Raw genomic sequence first — 20308 nt, 5'->3', positions numbered from 1 at the left:
ATACTGTCAGCTGTGACAAATTATTATATCTGCTGATACAATTTTAAAGAACAACATTAATGACAAAGTTGATTCCTGACCACACATTTAAAGTGAAAAATCTTTTATTTTAAAGCACCACGTGGGAATTATTTTCTACTGTTTTTCAGAGAGCCTAATGCTGACAGTTATTCAAATGGTGTTACATTTCAACTGGCAATTTGATTTAAATAGTACCATTGAGTTAAAAGTTCTCCCAAAGTCTTCTTAGAACAAAAGCTATTAAAACCGCCATGTTTTTGATGACAGAAATAAATTATCCCTGCTCCCAGAGATACTGCTAAACAAACCTTACGTTGTTTTAATCTTATATCTGAATTTTAATTCCTCTTTAATTTTAAACAATAAAAAAACTCTTAGAGCTCAGAACACAATGGTACTATGAAGGAACTGGGACAATCATGCTAGCAGTTCAAGAGAATTTCAAAGATTGAAATATTTCCCATAAAAATCAGGAATACAATTGAGTTTGAAAACATCAAGAAAATGAGTTCATAATCAGTAGCATGTGGGCAGCAAATGAAAGCACAAATACACACACCAGAGATGCCGTATCTTATTATGTACCTTAGAGGGTCTCTGCTTAGACAGGAAACACGCTGAGAGGATTCAGTTTAATATAGAACTTAGAACATGCAACACTGGAATTGATCAAATTATATTATTTTAGGCAAAGAGACCAAAAACCAGGATTTTAAAAGCTGCAATTATCAGACAAGAATACTTTGAAACTTTTCCAGTATCTATTAGGAGATTAGAATTCTTCCCTTTGAATCCATTGGAAAAAGAAAAAAGAAATCTATACCATATTGTGATTAAAAAAACGAGCTGAGAGTCTACAGGTTCAGGGACGAAAGTGAAGTGCAAGCCAGTGTTAAGTGTGAACCCTTCTCAAGGTGTGTAACTTTAATAATTAGGCAAAAGGACCAGCTCTACATGGGACAAACGCTTCTATTTCAATCTCTCCTGGCTACAGATACATGCCCGAAAGTAACGAAAAAAGCAAGAGACAAAAACGAATGAAAACATATTCTAAAGGACTAACCAAAGGAGAAAGCAGTGAAAATGATGACAGAGGGATAGAAAAGTTTACAAACAGACTGGCTTTTTCTTTTTCTGCTTGTCCTTATCCTTTGCTTCTCTCTCCCGTCTGGCAAGTCGCCTCTTAAATTCTTCTGGCATTTTCTCATAACAGTGTTTGCAGACTGGTTTTAGATCAATTTCAACAAACTTATCCCTTTGCGCAGGACAGAGAAGGAACAGGAGAAAACAGGGAACAATTAAAGGAAGAACCTTTGCTCTTAGAAGGCCTGAACAGAGAGAAGAAATAAGGCATCAGATCATTTCTTTTTAAACTCTGCGAATGTTTTTACAACGCCCCCTAAGTGTTGGTGGCGGCGCTCGCGGGAGCCGAGGGCGGACTTACTTGAGCGTTAACTTGGCGCTGCAGGTGGAACAGGCGAAGCAGTGCACGCACCAGGCCTTGTTGAGCGCGGAGACCACTAGGGGACAGGAGGGGGGCCGTCACTCAGCGCACCCGCCCGTCCCGGGCTGGGTGCCCTCCTCGAGGGCTTTTCTCACCGAAGAGCCACACACGGCACTGAAAATCTCGTGCCGTTAACTGACGTTCACAGGATCGGTCGACGTTATTTATTAATTTATCTCATCACGTTGTTAGAGCACACAACCCCAGCTCTGCATTTGTCTGCCACGACTGTAGGCTTCCCCTTAGGGAAGATCACCGTTGCCTTTTCAACCCGTGTTGGTGGTTCATGTTTTCTTCTCCCGTGAGGCATCCGAACGGCAGGTACCAGGTCTTCACGCCGACACCCCCCAGCCCCGCCCCCAACCGCCAAGCTGTGACGGACGGCGCGGCCCGGCTTTCCTAGCACGGCAGGTAATTAAAACAAAGTCCAGACGCTAACTCACCGGCCTGCAGGAGCCTGTCTGCCAAGCCGACACGAAGGCAAGAGCTTCCCTCCGGCAGCTGCCTCCCGTGGGCGGGGGTAAGATTTATTCCCAAAGGCACTAGAGATCACTTTCCTGAACCCACCCCTTCGTGAAGGGCACACGGGCAGTGTTTCAGAAAGCGTTTGCCGAGTTAGGCTCTCTGCTCAGAGGCTGAAGCAGGAATGTTTGCAACTTTGCCAGGAAACTTCTGGCAGAACTTGCTGCGCCTGTTGGCAAATACAGCTGCTTCCTTCCCGTCCCCATCAATCAGGGGCGAGGGGACGGGCCCTGGAAACACCTAGAGAGAACTGCCAGGGTGCAGGGGACCCTTCCTAAGTGCTCCCAAGAAACACGCCCTGCAGCTTCCGGAAGGAGGAACTGGAAGGAGAAGAGGCCCTGGGGTCAGCCGCTCCTATGGTAACGACCCTAGGTCAGCCGCTGCTATGGTAACGACCCTACGGCACTGGCCTAAAGTATCACCACAAACGAGCCACAAGCCCACCGCTGAGGAGTTAGCATCGCCCTGCTAGAGAATACTTGGCAAGTACGCAAAGAAAGAGGAAAAGTAACGGATAACCATCACATTGCAAACAACCTTTTTCAATCTTCACATGACCCAAGGGTTTTTGTGTCAAAACGGTGCCCTACAGGTTAAAATCCCTGCAGGTACTTACCATCACCTTCTATAACACGGTTGCAGTGGAAACAAACATCACCAAATAGCTGAAAATGAAAAAAAAGAAAAAAAAAAAAAAGTAAAGACGTGTTACAACTAAGCATCAGAACACCAAACACTTAATATAAATAATTTCAGTTCTTTGTACAACTTAAAAACAAATAGCTGGCTACCTAAACCCAGAATTTGCCATTACTGGAGAGAGAATCAGTAAAAGTTCACTGACTAGTTTTTACTTCCTACAATGAAAAGAATTTACTCTTCATCACGATCAAAAACAAACAAAGGCTCTGGAAATGTTCTGGATTTCAGGAAGCTGAAGGAGCATGAAAACCCCACACTGGGTCCGGTGCTGGAGTGGAAAAAAGGCCAGAGGGACTTGATTGGGTCAAGTGACAGAACTGGAATGGACAGACTGAAGTAATCAATACAGATAACCATGGTTACATAAGAGATTCCCGTATTCTTGGGAAATGTACACTGAAGTATTTAGGGGTAAAGGACCATGGGGAACTCATCATCAAATGCTTCAGAAAAAATACGCGTGTGTTTATATGTGTACATAAACTTGTATATAATGAAATGTGCATTTATGTAAGTGTCATCTTCATAGAGAGGGCAGGACACACACATGATGAAGCAGGTAGTAAACCTGAGTAAAACAGGTAGGTATTTTCTTTGTATTTTTTATTTTACAACCTTTCTGTGAGCCTGAAATGATTTTCCAAATAAAACGTTAAAAAGCAATCGCTATAGCCCAACGTACGTTCTCCCAGAGCTCTCCTTGTACTTAAGCATTGAGAAGCTCAAGTTCATACAAGTGTGTGTAGTATTCCACGAGCCCCATCCCTACCTGGTTGTAGTGGGTTTCACAGTACGCCAGGCCCTTCCTCTCGTAATGGCGATGTCCGAGAAACGGTTTCTCACACTTGGCACAAACAAAATGCTGAAAGAAATTGCGTTAGGTCTTACTTGGATTGCCATGTTTTATTTACACAGTGAAGCAAAACCCCAAAGCTGAAGTAGCTCAGAGGAGATCCATGACAGCCTGGGGTGCTTATGTCATTTGGGCCACAGGTGACCCTGTGGGGCATCCAGCCTTCGTCCAGGCGTCCGGAGGCCTTGACTCGACAGCACAGAGTGAGGACAGAGGTGAACGTGGGGACACATCTCTGGGCTGGACCAGGCCACCTCCTGCCTCAAGGATCTAGGAACCAAGAGCACTGCTTGCCTCGTCACATGGAGGTCACGGAGCCGTGTAGAGTCTATGTTCTTAGTCTTCCACGAGGTCCACGTGTGCCCCTCAGCATCTCCCAGCCTTGCCAGCACACCTGAGCCTCGGGCGTGCGAGGGCCCCGGTCACCCCTCCGCAGGGAACTCACCTCCACGTGCCACTGCTTGCCCATGGCGTTCACCACGCGCCCTTCGATGGGCCGGCGGCAGGCGCCACAGATGGGGACCCCCATCTTGTCGTGGCACGGCAAGCAGTACAGCTCCCCCTTCAGCTCCCGGGCGTCGGCGGTCAGCTCCTTCCTGCCCACGAGAAAGGGACCAGCTGAGCAGCGCCACCGCAAGGCAGGCAGGCAACCGGTGCAGCCCATGTGCCTCCGAGAAGGTTTCCGAAGAGAACCCGCAACAACCCCTGTAGCTCCTTTTCTCCCCCTTGGAGGTGGTCAGAGTAGTCTGATCAAGAGGCTTGAACAGGCTTCATATTCGTATCCAAACATCAACATCATGCAGTGTTGATAGGCCGGACACACACCACCACGCCGGCCACAGCTACCGTCCCCTGTCTGCTGTCACTTTAGAGTCCCTCGTCTTCCTTAAAAAGCTGGGGAGGAGGATCCCAGTCGTGAGGACAGACCCGCCGATATTATCTTCCCAAAATAACCGAGGAGTTTGGAGACTAGTTCCGCTTACTGACACTCACTAGCAAGCTGCTAAGAATAGTTTTAGGTTAATAGAAAATACACAGACGAGATGCTCAGACCGTTCCTCCTCCAAATGCTTAAGTTCACTACTATTTTCAGTCTCCTGAGTCCATAAACAGAGATGGCCCCAAAGCAAGATGAATTTCATCGGTTTTAAAAGATTCTTTAGAAGTGCTCATGAAAAATGAACCGAGGGAGGACAGGCAAGAGGACGAGATAAGGTAGAAACTGAACTCCCAAAAGAAGCTGTTTGTCAGCCTTCACCACTCCAGCCTCTCCACTCCCTACCGTAACTTAGCACGGATGGTCATGCTGACTACAGTAAAGTATCTTTTCCATTAAGTTCTTATATTAGATGGCAGATTCCGAAGCTCACAGCCTAACAATTTATCATGAGCTTTTGAGGAAAAAAAAAAAATTCCCTTTAGGTGTAAATACAGCAAAAGTAACAAACGTAATTTAAGAAAACACTCTAACTGTCACACATTGTTATGGACGTATGAAGATAAGACCTTTTTAAGTTTTTTGTTTCTGGGGGGATCCTGTACTGGAAGAACACAGTGATGAAAAACAGTTGTGGGAATCATTAGGGGTATTTTAATATGAGCTGACTAGTTAAAGGTATGTGTATACATTCACGTGTACACGCACACACACAAATGTGGCAACATGTTGCCTGGTGAAACTGAATGAAGGGTACGGCGGTTCTGTATGTATTATTCTCTTGACTCTTCCACAGGTTTAACGTTTTCCAGATTAAAAGTTGAAGGAAACCGATTTGGGTGCCAGAGTAACAGAAAGACTACAGGTAAGTGTGATCACCGGCTCCCTCTATTTGTACAACGAAAAGGAAGACACTGCAATACCCGCAGTTGGCACAGTTGAAGTGGTCTGGATGGTAGGGGTCGTTCTTGAATATCAGAGGCTGCTCGTCAATGATGGCATGACACTTCTGGCAGATGTATTTCCCAAGGCCTCGGGCTTTCTCTCGGTTATGGCAGGGGCGACACAGATGTCTAAACAGACAGAGCCAAAACTGTTTTAGAAACTTAAATTTAAAATCTAAGGTTCTTCCTAATAATTAAAAAAAAAAAAAAAAGATTCCCATATCTATGAAAAGAAATTAAAGAAACCATTTCTTTAAACATCACCGCTGGGCTTAAAAGAGCAGAACCGAGCCCCGACTTTTCACACGGGAAGTTATTTATCCCTCCCAGAGGACCAGACTGATGGCTGAGAAACTCCCTGCGGTAGCCTCTCCCGCAGACACCGGGCCCCACGCCCCAACTCCGTGTCCGAGGCCCCAGGGAGCACGCGCGACCGCGGAGCGCCACTCTGCCCACCCGTGCCCGACAGGTGACAGGGTGGCCTGCTCCTACCTCCCGGCGCTCTTGACAAACCCGATGTCTGCCAGGACCCCCTGGCAGAGGTCACAGCGGAAACACTCGGGGTGCCAGCTGTTGTTCATGGCTTTGATCACTCGGCCGATGATGAATTCCCCTGCGGAGAGGAGCGCACGGGCTGCAGCGCGGCGTCCCCGCCCTCAGCCGCCGGCAAAACACCTGCCCCTTTCCCCACGTGTGCGGCACCCGCACGAAGCGCTACTAGAAAAGTGCTTCCGTGTCATCTGAGTCCTTGTTTTGGGTTCTGTAGCCGCCACACTTTCAGGCTGTCTATCACATCTCTGAATCTGCTTTTCCAGAGGAGGTACTGGGCTCTCCCTCTCCCGAAGGTCTTTTTGGTTTTTTCTGGTCATGGACACAGAAAACAGAAATCCACCGCACGTTTTCTTGTACCACATACTTAATTTCTTCCTTCATTCAACCTTGTCAGCATGCTACTCGGTGTCCCCAGTCTCTCCTGCCGTGTGACACGCAGGCCACCCCTGCGCGTCTCAAGGTCCCCGCTGAGGCCGCCCGGGCTGCACTGACAGGGGAGAAAGGAATCTTATGGGGCATCGAACAGAAGTCCGGTGAGTCCTGGGGTTACCTTCACCCTACAGGCCCTGAGAAGCGTCATTAACATTACTGACGGGAAGAGGGCTGACAAAGCACCTGCACGCTTTCCTTCCTATGAGCACGTGCTATGAAGTCGTTCTGAAGGAAACTTACTTTTCACCCTGCATTCGGCAGTGAAACTTACCACACTGGTGACAGCACGGAGCAAAGAGCATCTGAAAGTCATGTTCACAGTACTTCCTTCCTTCAAACTGAAACAGAAAGTACCGCCGGCTCGTAAATAGGAAACAATCCCGGGATGAATGGAATTTTTCTGCGGAGACTGGAGGAAAGAGGTTTCTGGACTAAAGTTCTGCCCAGAATCTGTAATCCTCCTGAGATCCGTAAAGGCGGACACACTTCGGTACCTTCCCGGCACCTAGTGTGGGCACAGGAAAGACCCGCTGAGGCCAGAACTGATCCTCCGCCCCCAGAGAAGGGTGAGCTCCTCCACACTGGCTCCACCCCGGGGGATCGGACGAGAGCCACAGACCCCCCCCCCCCCGGAAAATGTGCACAGACGTACAAACCTCCCCCCACGTTGAAAATACGTACTTACGAACAGTAAATGTGCTAGCATATTTTTTAAAAATGTAAACATTTTTAAATGGGGCCAAAACCCGTTTTAAAAAATATTCTTTTCCTATAGGTGGAAAATGTATCCTTCATTTCTCTCCTTGAACTGTTTTCCTTTCATTTCCCCCCAAAAGTTTTATGCTACAACAACACTTTTTCCACTAAGGTCTTTAACTGATCATCCTACCATATTTCTCTGCAATTAAAATGTATTGTGAAACTTTAAAATTTGTTTTACTTTCCAAATCCATAAGGCCCTAAGGGTTAACATTCTTTTTCTTCTGGATTAAGTTATCATTACAATGATTGTTGGTATACAAATGATGAAAACATAGGTATGTTACGAATGTTACATTTTATTCACTAATTATTTACATGAGAAGCAAACCCTAATGAGATGAGCAGGGCCACTCTTTACCCTCACCATTATTTCATGCTTCCATGGATAAAGATGACTGACTCCTGGGAGACTCAGGGTTCAACATTAATTCTAGATTTATTTTCTATTTTGGGGGTTGCTTGTACCCTTTTCACGTAAATAAGTTGTGGGAATTATATAACGCATCCCTTTGAATCTCTGAGCTCCTTACAAGTTATTTGTCAAAATCACATATTGTTTAATTATCAAAATCCATGCTTAATGATGTTCCAGTTGTCAACTCAATCTCCTCAATTATGGAAATTAGCTGCAGATTTAGCTCATTCAATTTATTGACCATATCCCCTACAGCTTAACTGGCATTCCGGGCAAAGCAGATTTATCTTGTGCCAGAAAAAGTCTTACTTCATTTTTAAACTCAAGTGAATGAGCTCTGATACATTTAATGAGTCTATTTTTTAAAGTTACAAACAGAAGATATTAACTCAATACACTATTCCTCAATATTCCGTCACAATGCATTGTAACGTGTGGCCCAAAGCAGAAGTTATTTATAAGTGAGATATGTTCCTTTACTGAGTGTATACTGTGTACATTCATAGAAATCTGATATTGAGCTTTTAGCAGTAATTTTTTAAAGAAACATAATATAAAAATGCAGAAATAACTGTAGTTAGAAATGATCAACTTTTTACCTGCCACCCCGTCTTGTTCAGTGGAGGAAGGAGACTCAAACTGTCTCAATTTGCCACTTAAGTTTACTAGTGAAAGGCTGGGTAATGGTAACAAGGCGTCGTAAAGCCTTCGGAAGCAGAGTGCCACTGCGCACGCGAGTGGCAGTTTTAATTTATCAGTTTTTAAAATCAGTATTTTCGATGGAAATAACTCGACCAAAGATCTGTCACAGACTTTTGAGACCCATTAAAATCAAGTGTAAGGAGAAAAATAAATGATCAGCAATGACTCTGCATTTAATGAACAGAGAAAGACGCATATTGCTTAAAAAAACAAAGCAAAAGGAGGCCAGCAGTTGGCATATATGTTGTATTTGTTAGTAGAAGACTGAAAAGCTTAGGGCCGGTTGTGGCTGGAATAAGTCTTTAAAGCTGTGATTCAGGTGGGCAGGACACGGTGGGGCTTAAGGACGCTGCCGTGGACGCAGCCCGGCTGGACCGTGACCCGCTCGGAGCCCGGTGAGCGTCACGCCTGCTCTGCTCGGCTCCCACCGCGCCCGCCCTTCCGCAGCCTCTCTCCACGCCTCTCTCTGTCTTAAAACGATGAGTGCAAGACGGGAATAAAGACACAGACCTACTAGAGAATGGACTTGAGGATATGGGGAGGGGGTGGGGTGAGATGTGACAGGGTAAGAGAGTGTCATGGACATATATACACTACCAAATGTAAAATAGATAACTAGTGGGAAGCAGCCGCATAGCACAGGGAGATCAGCTCGGTGCTTTGTGACCACCTAGAGGGGTGGGATGGGGAGGGTCGGAGGGAGGGAGATGCAAGAGGGAAGAGAAATGGGAACATATTGTATATGTATAACTGATTCACTTTGTTATAAAGCAGAAGCTAACACACTATTGTAAGGCAATTATACTTCAATAAAGATGTTTAAAAAAAAAAACAAAAAAAAAAACGATGAGTGTTTCTGAAATTAGGGGACGAGATTAGGGCAAAGTCCTAAAAGACAGTTGTCACGACGACTCCCCACATTCCCAAACCTGCCATCTATCTGCATACAGAACACCCAATACGGTTCCTCAGCTGGGCTGCATCCTTAGCAAGAGAATACATAAGGCCGGGAAAGGTGGGTAGCCCTGTGGGTTTAGGGACCCCCCAAAAATCTCTTCTGATGGGGGTCCTAGAGCAATTCGTCAGAGTAAGATTTCAGATCCCTTCCTTTCGTCAAGGGCGAGGACTAAGCGCTATCGTGAATACAAAAATATCATCAGGCAAATCGATTTTAGGATGAACAGGCCCTGAGACCAGAATCTGAGGGTCCAGAAATGGGCCCTTGAAGCCATCCCTATGGCAACCCCCCTGCATGCCCGGGGTGTGCTCCCCAGATGAAGACTTCTGCAAAGGGAGAGCTTCTTTTGCTAGAACGAGCTGCCTCTTTTCTAAGCATGTAGAAATGATCAGACATACTATGGCTCGATTTCTGAGCGCAGGAGAAAGGCCGGAGGCTGATCCAAAGTAAAACTCTAGGGTGTGAAATGAAGAAAAGTCAGAACGCATCAAGTTGGAAGAATCAAACTTCCACGAATACTGTCTTTCTAGGTACAACCCAGAACTGGTTTATCATAGAACAAGCCTGTAGAATAAGAAAAACTAATGCTCCAAATTCGCAATGTTTAACAAAATGCCAAAGAAGCCTGGGACCCGCCAGGATGGGGAGGGGACCCTAGCCAAGAACAGCCCTGCTTTTAATGGTTCTAAGTTTGGTCTGGAGTTCCGTGAAGATTCTCTTTGGGGGAAAAGAAGAATCCTGCCGCTTTAAAGAAAGCTCAGAATTTGAAACTGTGCTGATGGTCTCACCTCCAGCCACATGCAGATGTGAGAAGTCTTCCCAGGTTTCCTGCCCACCAGCCTTGCCCCCAGGGTCCAGCTTCCTGAGGAATCACGATTCCTTCCATATTAGAGGAAACGAGGGAAGTAACCTCTTTGTAAAGTCTTCCCACTAAATCACTCACCACAAATGGGTCTTTCCTGTTATGCATTTGCGATGGGGGGGGCGGGGGTCATATAGGGGGAATTCACACTACGGAGAGAGAAAGGTGAGGTGTCCTGAGCCGAGCTGGGCAGGCTGCCTGGCCTCCCCCGCTCCATCCTGTCGGTAACTTTTCTGGAATCACGTCACTCTGGAACTGTTGGTTCCCCTTTACTTCACAAACCATTTCCTTTGGGGAAAAATTAAGATAATCCTTTTGGAGGAAATCCCTGATGTCACAAAATGAGATTTAGGAAGTGGTGTCATGGCCACACACAGTGTCAGGGCCTGGGGGCCAAATGGGTGTTTCCCCCTGGAAATGGCATTTAATCAACCACCTGTGACTTGGCCGTTTTACAAACACTTCTCCACGTTACTGGAGAATGATGGGCAAAACTGACAGCCCATGAAGACAGGCTTCCCTCTCAAGATTTAACCGCAACACCAAAGTAAGGATCACGAATCACACGCAGTGTTTTATTCTTCACTGTCTTCCGATATGGATAAAGTTAAAAGATGGATAACTTTCGGGGACTTCCTTGGTGGCGCAGTGGTTGAGAATCCGCCTGCCAATGCAGGGGACACGGGTTCAAGCCCTGGTCCAGGAAGATCCCACATGCCGCGGAGCAACTAAGCCTGTGCGCCACAACTACTGAGCCTGCGCTCTAGAGCCCTCGAGCCACAACTACTGAAGCCCATGCGCCTAGAGCCCATGCTCCACAACAAGAGAAGCCACCGCAATGAGAAGGCCGCGCACCACAACGAAGAGCAGCCCCAGCTCGCTGCAACTAGAGAAAGCCCGCGCGCAGCAACGAAGACCTAACGCAGCCGAAAATAAATAAATACATTTATATTAAAAAAAAAAAAGATGGATAACTTTCATAATCATTAGTAATTAAAAGTTATTTAAAATTAAAATGTAGAAGTAGAATCTTCAAAAAGAGAAAACTGAACTTCAGTGTGGGGAGCGGTTCTAGTTACTACACAGAAAGTGTGTCTTGGCTTCTGGTAAATGACGACGATGTTTTCGCTACAGCTGAGTGATGAGCTGCCCAAGGATGCATACAAGCACATCTCACTTTATTGCACTTCGCAGATAGCGTGTTTTCTACACACTGAAGGTTTGCGGCAACCCTGCTTCCCGCGAGCCTGTTGGCACCATTTTTCCAACAGCATTATTTTTTTTTAAAATTAATTATTTATTTATTATTTATTTTTGGCTGCGTTGGGTCTTTCGTTTCTGCGCAAGGGCTTTCTCTAGTTGCGGCAAGCGGGGGCCACTCTTCATCGCGGTGCGCGGGCCTCTCACTATCACGCCCCCCCCCCCCCCCCCCCCCCGCTGCGGAGCACAGGCTCCAGACGCGCAGGCTCAGTAGTTGTGGCTCACGGGCCCAGCCGCTCCATGGCACGCGGGATCCTCCCAGACCAGGGCCCGAACCCATGTCCCCCGCATTGGCAGGCAGACTCTCAACCACTGCGCCACCAGGGAAGCCCCCAACAGCATTATTTTTAATTAAGGTGTGTATGTTGTTTTTTAGCCATTATGCTACTGTAACTTAATAGACTACAATATAGTGTAAATATAACTTTTCTATGTTTTGGGAAACCAAAAAATTCGTGCGACTCGCTTTATTGCAATACTCGCTTTGTTGGGTGGTCTGCACCCAAACCCACACTATCCGAGGTCTGCCTGTACTTATCTCCCTGTGCCAATTTACACAAGAAGGTGTATGCTTTCTTTAGGGTCTTTCTTAAGTGAGTTCTTTCTAGAAATACTTTCTAAGTACATTTTATGGCACAGGAATCCACTCTGACTGCAGTCAGAGTCTTAGAGACGGACCACGAGGAGGTCTTGCTCTGTGCAGGGCTCTGCGTACACGGCCTGGGGAACGAGCCATTGAGAACCAACCTGCTGCCAGCACGGGGGAGTTCATTACCTACGGGAAGAGGTGTTAGTGCAGCGGGTCTCGGCCGAGGGTGGCTGTGCTCCCCAGGGGACAGCCGGCAATGCGTGTAGCTACTTCCGGTTGTCACAACTGGGTATGTAAGGGGAGAGACTAGGGGCGTTTCTAACACTGTACGACACACGGGACGCCCCACAGCAAAGCGCCATCCAGCACAGAGGGCCAGCAGTGCGAGGACGGGGACCCTGATTGGAGCGTGGCCGGGGCCGGCTAACCGACGGGCACTGCGCGTGCCGCCTGCTTCGCGCTCATCACCCGGTCCTGCTGCACGATGTGGCCGGCAGACGCACAGCACGGGAAAGAGAAGGCGACAGAGAGGGAACAGCGGGCCATGGAAATAAGAAAAATGTGTGGAAAAACAGAGCCTGCCTTTCTTCTCTCTTGCTCCCCTGGAATCTCTCTCCTAAGCCCTTTGTCATAATTACTCACTTCAATAAAAAGATCTTAGATTTGAAAAGAGTATGTCAGGGAAAGAACACCATATCGGATATTAGAGGACCAAACTAGGTTCTAATCCCATTTGTGTCACTAATCTGCTGTCAGCAAGGGCATTTCAGCCTCTCTGGGCCTCAAGGAAGAAAAGGCTTTCCAGGGTGTGGAGACCAATGTCTGCTCAGGGGCAGGCTCCCTGGAGCCCCGTAAATATGCTCTGGGTCTGACCGCCCTGCTCCGGCTTAGGGGCCGGAGAGCCTCGTGAGACCTCAGCCCCCGCCCCACCCCCTCTCCTCCTGCTCCCCTCACCCTCCTCGGCACCCAGGGCAGCCCCACCCCTCTGGCTGTGCGTCACTGGGTCCCCTCTTCCGCTCAGCCCCCCACACTGTCCCCTGCCGTTCCCAGCCCGAAAGCCATCGCCCTTCACGGAAAGAGAGATTCTCGTTCCAATTGCACGGGTTTCTGTCGTAGGGAACATGTGTTTCTGGGACACAGCAGGAGCTGGAAAAATGCGTTTGAGTGAATAACATGGTGTTCCCTGAGTTGTGTCCCGACACGCTGCGCCGCAGGCTGGCCGGGTGCTTCCCTCCCAGGGGCACTGTTTCTATGGGAAAATGCTGTCGAGTTGGCCAACAGCTGACTTACTAATGACCTTTAAAAACCACCGTTCCTTCCTCAGGAATGGCCTGTTAAACAGAAAAGTTTAAAATCTGCTTGGCAGAAGGAGAAGGAGAAATCAAACAGCGGCCATCTCTGGGTATCACATAACTCTACGTATATGTATTATCACATAGAGAGACACGTGCAAATGCGTAAGGAGGTGATCACACACGCGCGTGCGCGCGCACACACACACACACACACACACACACACACACACTGTCGTCCTCGCTCACAGCTCAGGGTCATCCCTAGACCAGCCCCCCCAAAGTAGACGTGAGAAGGGGGTTCCAGGACTGGTCAGAATGAACACACGCGAGTGCGGGCCACGTGGTGACACCACAGGATCAGGGAGAACAAGTGTTGGGGAAGAAGAGGAGACACAGAGAAGAGCTGGATACGGAGGGGGTGCCCCCTTCCCCCCCAAACAAGAGCCCCTTTAGGACACAGGTGCTGGGAGTCGTGGGGCCAGAGGAAGCGGGCTGTGCTGGGGCGGGGCGGGGGGCACCCGCAGGGCGGGCGGGCGAGCCCCCGGGACCCGCCAGCGTCACCGCCCAGGGCCACCCCCGCCCTCGCGCACCGCCTGTGGCTGCTGCCCGCCGGCACCCACCTCGTAGAAGAGGCCCTCGGGGAACTGCTGGAAGCACTGGGCACACACGAAGCACTGCTCGTGGTACAGCTCGCCGTTGCTGTTGACGATCTTCTCGGCGGGCGCGAAGCCGCCCCGGCAGCGCTCACAGCTGGCGTTGGCCAGGGCGTTGGCCATGTTGCTGCAACACACAAGGGACACAGGTCACGGACGCGGCCCTTCCCGGGAGCTCAGTCTGAGGCCACAGCAATCGTATCTTGTCCATAAAGCCCGTTTCCCGCTTGCGACCCAAGGTCTCAACCCCACCCAGCGTCCGGGGTGCAGACCCTCTGGTTCGCCGACATTCCTGCACCCCCTGCCAAATGCCCACGAGCGCACCCACACTACCTTGCAGGAGGCAGGGACGCAGGGGGCACCGAGAGCCGCCTCAAGGGCTGAGCCGACAGCCTGACAAGCGGCCTCATTAAGTCCCCCCCACGTGGGTCCGGACACGCTGAAGGCCCGGCCAGACGCAGGCCCCCTCGCACCCGCCGTGAGGGCCTGTCGAAAGCAGCTTCAGTAGCTCTACAACCCGCCAAACGCCTTAGCCCTATAATCCAATTGGGAAGACAAATGTTGAACACTAATATTACAAAATGTATCTTAAAAGCACAGAATCTTCCACTCTGAAGATCATTTTACAGATGGTGAAGTGCAGGTTCAGGGACGAACGAACCCAACCTTGCAAAGCTGTCCAGTTCACGGGAGACACAGGCCCAGAATCCAGGTCCCCCGCCCACGAGTCACAACCAGATGACGGTGTCACGTCAAATGCTCGAGAGGAACCGCTACGAGACCCCGGCTGGTGAGTCCGGGCCGGGGTCCCCCTGGACCCCAGCACACGCGGGTGTTTCCAGTAAAGGCCCACGTCCCACCCAACCCTGTGCAGCCTGGAGGAAAAGCATCCAGTCAAGCCCGTGACCAGACCACTGCTTACTCTGAATCTCACATAAAGGAACGGCCTCCAGATGGGAAGGTCCCCAGGCAGAGCAGGCACTGGCCCAGGCAGCTTCGTGGTTTGCAAGTTTATTTTCAGATATCCAGACCCCACTCAGAGCACACGCTCTGCTCTGTGGCCGGCCCCCAGGGCAGCTTCTCTCCACCCAGACACCCAGTCAGCCCACCTGGGGAAGTCATCGCCGACGTCCTCCGAACCTTCCCAGCCCCCCAAGCGGCAGGTGGGCGGGGGTCCCTCCCGCAGGCAGACGGGCTGCCCCGTCCCTTCACAGCCTACATCTCAGCCTACATCTCGCTGCTTCCTTAGCAAGGTTGGCACGGCGCATGCTTCACCCCCGCCTACCCCAGCGGAAGACAACCCCGCCCTCTTCCCCCAAAGTTCTCACCCAGCAGTATCCTGCCCTGGGGTATTCACACTCCACCAGAAGTGCCATGTTCACAACCCCACCCCAAGCAAAACTCAATTCAAGCACCACCAGAAAAGGAAGGAAGGGAGGCAGCCTCACAGCTTGTGGCAAACCTGACCTGAGTCTCATACCAAATTGAATTTTCTACTTTGTCACTGCAAAATTACTGTGGATCAGGGAGAAAAACCCATCAACTCCCTTCGTCACCTGGCTTTGCCATAAGCCAGACGAACGGTGGTAGTTTTATCAAAGCTCTGGAAAGGCTTGTTGCCCCCCTTCTCCAAAGGGGGGGGGGGCCAGCATCCACAGGTGTCCCTCGACAAGGTGTGCTCAGCCCACAGCTGCCCCCATGGGCCTAGGACCATTTTGAGGATGAAATAAGAAAAAGTATATAAAACCACTTTGGAAACCAGAAGATGCTACTCAAATATGAAGCATTATTATTACTTTAAAACTTTCTCAAAAGAGTCACCAAATTCTCAATGATTTTAGTAGAACCCCAAGAGAGCTACAAAAGAAGAAATCCTGGAACATCCTGACTCATGATTTCCTAGATCAGTGACCCTCTCGGGGTGGAAATGTCCTCCCTTTTCCCACATCTCTGTGGGAGGCCACATTTTCTTCATAAACATCATGTGAAACAACAACACATTGCAGAAGGATGAATGCAGGTGAAACAGTTTTATCAAGACAGACATTAATGAGATTTGCAAAAACGTAATACAATGCCACTCTTCCCCCCAAGTTTTCTCATTTTGGAAACATTTTTCATAAAAACTTAATTAATATTAATATGTATTAATATTATTAATGTGTGATGAGCTTATTGTTATTTTAAATGAACTAATAAATACTTAAAATTTTTCTCAGTTTTATTTTCTAATACAGTAAATGCTGATAAAACAAAAGCTATTTGGAGACCTCAATATTGTTTTAAGAATGTAAACGGGTCCCAAGATCAAAATATTTATCATTGACCTATTTATACTCATTACACTATAGACCGTTTACATTCAAGTTCAAATACTCAAATAGTTAGAAAACAGATAGACACATTATACAAACAAGTTTTCCCCACACACAGGAAAAATAAAGTAGTTTTAGAGATAAAGTAATATGTATTTTTGAAGAAGTACTCATTTTAATAACAAGCAGGAAAAGAAAAGAAACAGAACATTAGAGGAATCTTCCAGGAAAACAACCAACCAATAGTCTCACCCACCTACTCAACTGTTTACATTATTTCCCTTCCTCTCTTGTCTCTGACCCTCTGGCACCGTGTATTTTTTTTTTAATAGGCTGTTTTTAGGGCAGTTTTAGGTTTACAGCAAAACTGAGTGGAAGATACAGAGAGTTCCCATACACCCCCGACCCTGCAAGGCACAGTGTCCCCAATGGCCAGCATCCCCTGGATGGGAAACTGACACACACATTCTTTCCACAGCGACTGTCACAGTTAACACAGATGATAGAAGCTACTTATTAAAAGCCAGGGATGATAGAGCTGTCACTTGGTTAGTTATAATTAATAGGCTAATTTTTCAGAAAAGGATTTCCTTTTCCTTTTCCTTTCTGTCGGGAAACGTACACCTCGGGGAACAGAAAAGCCTTTGTAACTGTCCGGTCAGAATTGCTTTGGCCGACCTGCTTCCACACATCAGCTGCACACAGAAAACCTCGAGCTTCCCCTTGTTCAAGTGCCTCGTTTATCAAAGCATGCGAAACAAAACCTCCAGCGTTAAAGTGCAGAAATGTAAACCCTAAAAGCCTCTTGACAGTTTACCAAGTGTTTTGGTTACAGTGTAATTATAATTGCCCAATTAGTCTTGAACAGAGCTCCTCAGGAGTTGTGAAGAGAAGCAACATCTGTTGCAAAAGCGCAGGGAACGGATGGGTGGAAACAGAGAATCAGGCCGTTAAACGCTCCTTCTGGCTAATGACTCCTTGGAGGCCCCAGGCACTCCCAGCTCCCAACAGGGAGACCTCAGGGCTGCACGGGCAGCCACTGAAGGCAGCGCTGGATGCCCCCTCCACCCCGGGAGGCCCCACTGAAGGTGGGGTGATGTCAAAGCCCAAGGCAGGGAACTCGAGCCGCAGGAGAGGGCTGGGAGGGGCACTCACAATTTGATGTAGAAGTCACAAAACTCCTTGTAGACCCTGACGTCGCTGTGCCTGCGCTGTAGCCTGGACACGGCCCTCTCATCCTGGCCACAGGGCGCCCGGTGTTCCCCGTTACAGGCCGCCGGGGGGACCTCCTCGCCCTCCGGGATGGCAGCGGGGCGCGGGCCCGGGAGCGCCATCGCGGAGCGGAACGGGGGACCGGAGGGACCCGGACGGAGGCACGACAGCCAGGCGGCGTCCCGGTCACTCCCCTCCCCGCTCCCACACGTCAGCGGCTCCAGGGTCGCGCCGGCCCCTTCACATTAAGAGCTCCGGGCAAGGCAGTTGTGCCCGAGACGGCGTGGATTCGCTGAGGGTCTGGAAGCTCCAGGAACTTTCCCCCGCGCACACGGGACCGGCTGTGCGGCGGCCCGGCCGCCCTCGGGAGGATGGAACAGATGGGCGGGGGCTGCAGGCATGAACCCTGCTCTGTGACTCTGGCGAAGTGGCAGCTCAGTCCCAGGCTTGGCAGGGGAAGAGCCGGCGTCCAGTTACAACTCCTTCCGTTTGGCCCCAGCTGAGCCTGTAACCAAGGCAGCCCGCCCTTCTGGGCCTTTGTCACGGATAAAAGATAAAGGATAAAGGATGCGCTGCGGGCTCGCTGTGCTCCTTCCACGCCACTGTCGGCTCCAGCGCACCAGGGTCAGCCGCAAAGCGATGAGGACACGGCGCCCTGGGGCGGTGAAAGGGGCCCGGTCTCTGCAAACCGACCTCCCGGCAGCCCTGTGCCTCCCGCCAGGCCAAGGCGAGCAGGTGGGAATCTAACAAATACAGCAGACTAGCGAACGCAACAAAAAGGAAGCAGACTCACAGATGCAGAGAACAGAAGAGTGGTTTCCAGGGGGCAGAGGAAGGGGGGAGGGGGAGGCAGGGGCGGGGGGCTAAGAGACACAGACTGCCACGTATAAAGCAAATAAGCTACAAGGCTACGCTGCACAGCACAGGGAATACAGCCAGTATCTTCTAATAACTATAAATGGAGCATAACCTTTAAAAATGGTGACTCACTAGATTGTACACCTGTAACTTAAACAATATTGTACAACTATACTTCAAGTTTAAAACGTCAAGAAAATAATTTAAAAATTAAAAAAAAATGTAAACCTACATGGTTATATAAGATGCTGAAATTATATTTAGTGGGTTTTTAAAAAAAAAAAATTTAGTGTTTTAATCAATCAAAAAGAAAAAAAGAAAACCTAGGGAGCAGGTGAAAGGCACACTGACTGACAGAGCAGGTCACACGAGAGACAGAAGGGCCATGAAATGATCAGCAAACAGACAAAACGCGTCTGAGACGTCCGCAGCACGATGGCCAGAACTGTAAACAGCGTTCCTAGGTGCTCACTGCCGTGTCCCCAGGAGGTACAGGTGGGGAAACCGGGGCACGAAGAGGCTGGATGACCAGGAAGTAGGTGGCGGAGCCGAGATTTAAAGCCAGGTGGTCTGATGCCAGAGACGAGATGCTAAGTCTCCGGGGGAGAACGGTTACACGTGGTCACTGGGGAGCAAAACAGGTTATCCAGGAGGGCTGGGTGGTGCATACAAAACGGGCTAGAGGCCGAAAAGGGGACACGCTCTCCCCACTCTGGACCCTAAGGATCTCAGGGTACAGGTGAGAACGGCCCCGGCCCAGGGCCTGCAGGGGATGGAGCAAGAGGCTCGCCATCTTCACACAGGAAAGAAACAGCCTCAGGGTTAAAACACTTTTGTTTACAGTGACCATGTGGAATAGAGAGGGAAGGAGACAGCTGGTGTGGAGAGACACAGAGACACACACACTGACACACAGACACAGACACACTGACACACACTCAGACACACACTGACACACACACATAAACACACACACACACACTGACACACAGAGACAGACACACTGACACACACTCAGACACACACTGACACACAGACACTCACAGATACACTGACACACACAGACACAAAGATGCGTGGCAGGTACTTGTTGGTGAGTGAAAGGGGCTAATCATCCATCTACCTGGTCTGGAAAACCATGAAAATCAGCTGCTGTTGGCACGTCTAAAAACGTAACCAATTATCTCATTCCCTCCATAACGACTAGTCCCATCTCTACTAGACAGGAAAGCAGGACTGCGGAGAAGCTGATGGTTCCCGAACACACGACGCGATGAAGTCTCTCATCCAGCAAGGAACTAAAGATAATGTGAAGGACCTGCAATCACATTTTAAACTTTTTATTTTGACATAATTATAGTCACAGGAAGTTACAAAGATTGTACAGAGAAGACCTTTGTACCCTTCACACAGCTTCCCAATGACTACATCTTATGTACAATCAAAACCAGGACTCTGGGCTTCCCTGGTGGCACAGTGGTTGAGAATCTGCCTGCCAATGCAGAGGACACGGGTTCGAGCCCTGGTCTGGGAAGATCCCACATGCCACGGAGCAACTGGGCCCGTGAGCCACAATTACTGAGCTTGCGCGTCTGGAGCCTGTGCTCCGCAACAAGAGAGGCCATGATAGTGAGAGGCCCGCGCACCATGATGAAGAGTGGCCCCCACTTGCCACAACTAGAGAAAGCCCTCGCACGGAAACGAAGACCCAACACAGCCATAAATAAATAAACTAAAAAAAAAAAAAAAAAGAACCAATGATTCATCAGATCAGTTGCTCCGCATTAAAAAAAAAAAAAAAACCAGGACTCTGACTCCAGCGTGATGTGTGTACACTTCTGTGTCACCTTGTCACACCTTGTAGATTCGTGTAACCGCCACCCCCATCCAGACCTGGAGCTTTTCCATCCCCACAAAGACCTCTCTCACGTCCCCTCTGATGGTCACACCCACCCTCCAG

The 20308-nt window shown here is 49.0% G+C and overlaps 1 protein-coding gene across 4 annotated transcripts in view; it reads right to left on the bottom strand.

Annotated features, from left to right (window-relative positions):
* Positions 1 to 20308, bottom strand: part of LIMS1 (LIM zinc finger domain containing 1) — a 103399-nt gene that overhangs the window by 3622 nt on the left and 79469 nt on the right. For 3 of the 4 annotated variants that reach the window (XM_068565134.1, XM_068565135.1, XM_068565133.1), the window contains exons 2-9: positions 13931 to 14090; positions 6739 to 6805; positions 5976 to 6096; positions 5463 to 5612; positions 4048 to 4198; positions 3519 to 3611; positions 2664 to 2712; positions 1466 to 1541 (exon numbers count right to left, since the gene is read on the bottom strand). In XM_068565134.1, coding sequence (XP_068421235.1) covers positions 1466 to 1541; positions 2664 to 2712; positions 3519 to 3611; positions 4048 to 4198; positions 5463 to 5612; positions 5976 to 6096; positions 6739 to 6805; positions 13931 to 14090 — 867 coding nt within the window. Of the gene's footprint in view, positions 1 to 1465; positions 1542 to 2663; positions 2713 to 3518; positions 3612 to 4047; positions 4199 to 5462; positions 5613 to 5975; positions 6097 to 6738; positions 6806 to 13930; positions 14091 to 17433; positions 17909 to 20308 lie in introns of those variants that run through there. The other variant, XM_068565132.1, reaches the window with a different exon arrangement.

This window comes from Eschrichtius robustus, chromosome 15 (genome assembly GCF_028021215.1).
Source record: "Eschrichtius robustus isolate mEscRob2 chromosome 15, mEscRob2.pri, whole genome shotgun sequence".
Taxonomy (NCBI): domain Eukaryota; kingdom Metazoa; phylum Chordata; class Mammalia; order Artiodactyla; family Eschrichtiidae; genus Eschrichtius; species Eschrichtius robustus.
The sequence above is the reverse complement of the archived record's forward strand: the minus strand, read 5'-3'. Positions and strand labels throughout refer to the sequence as shown.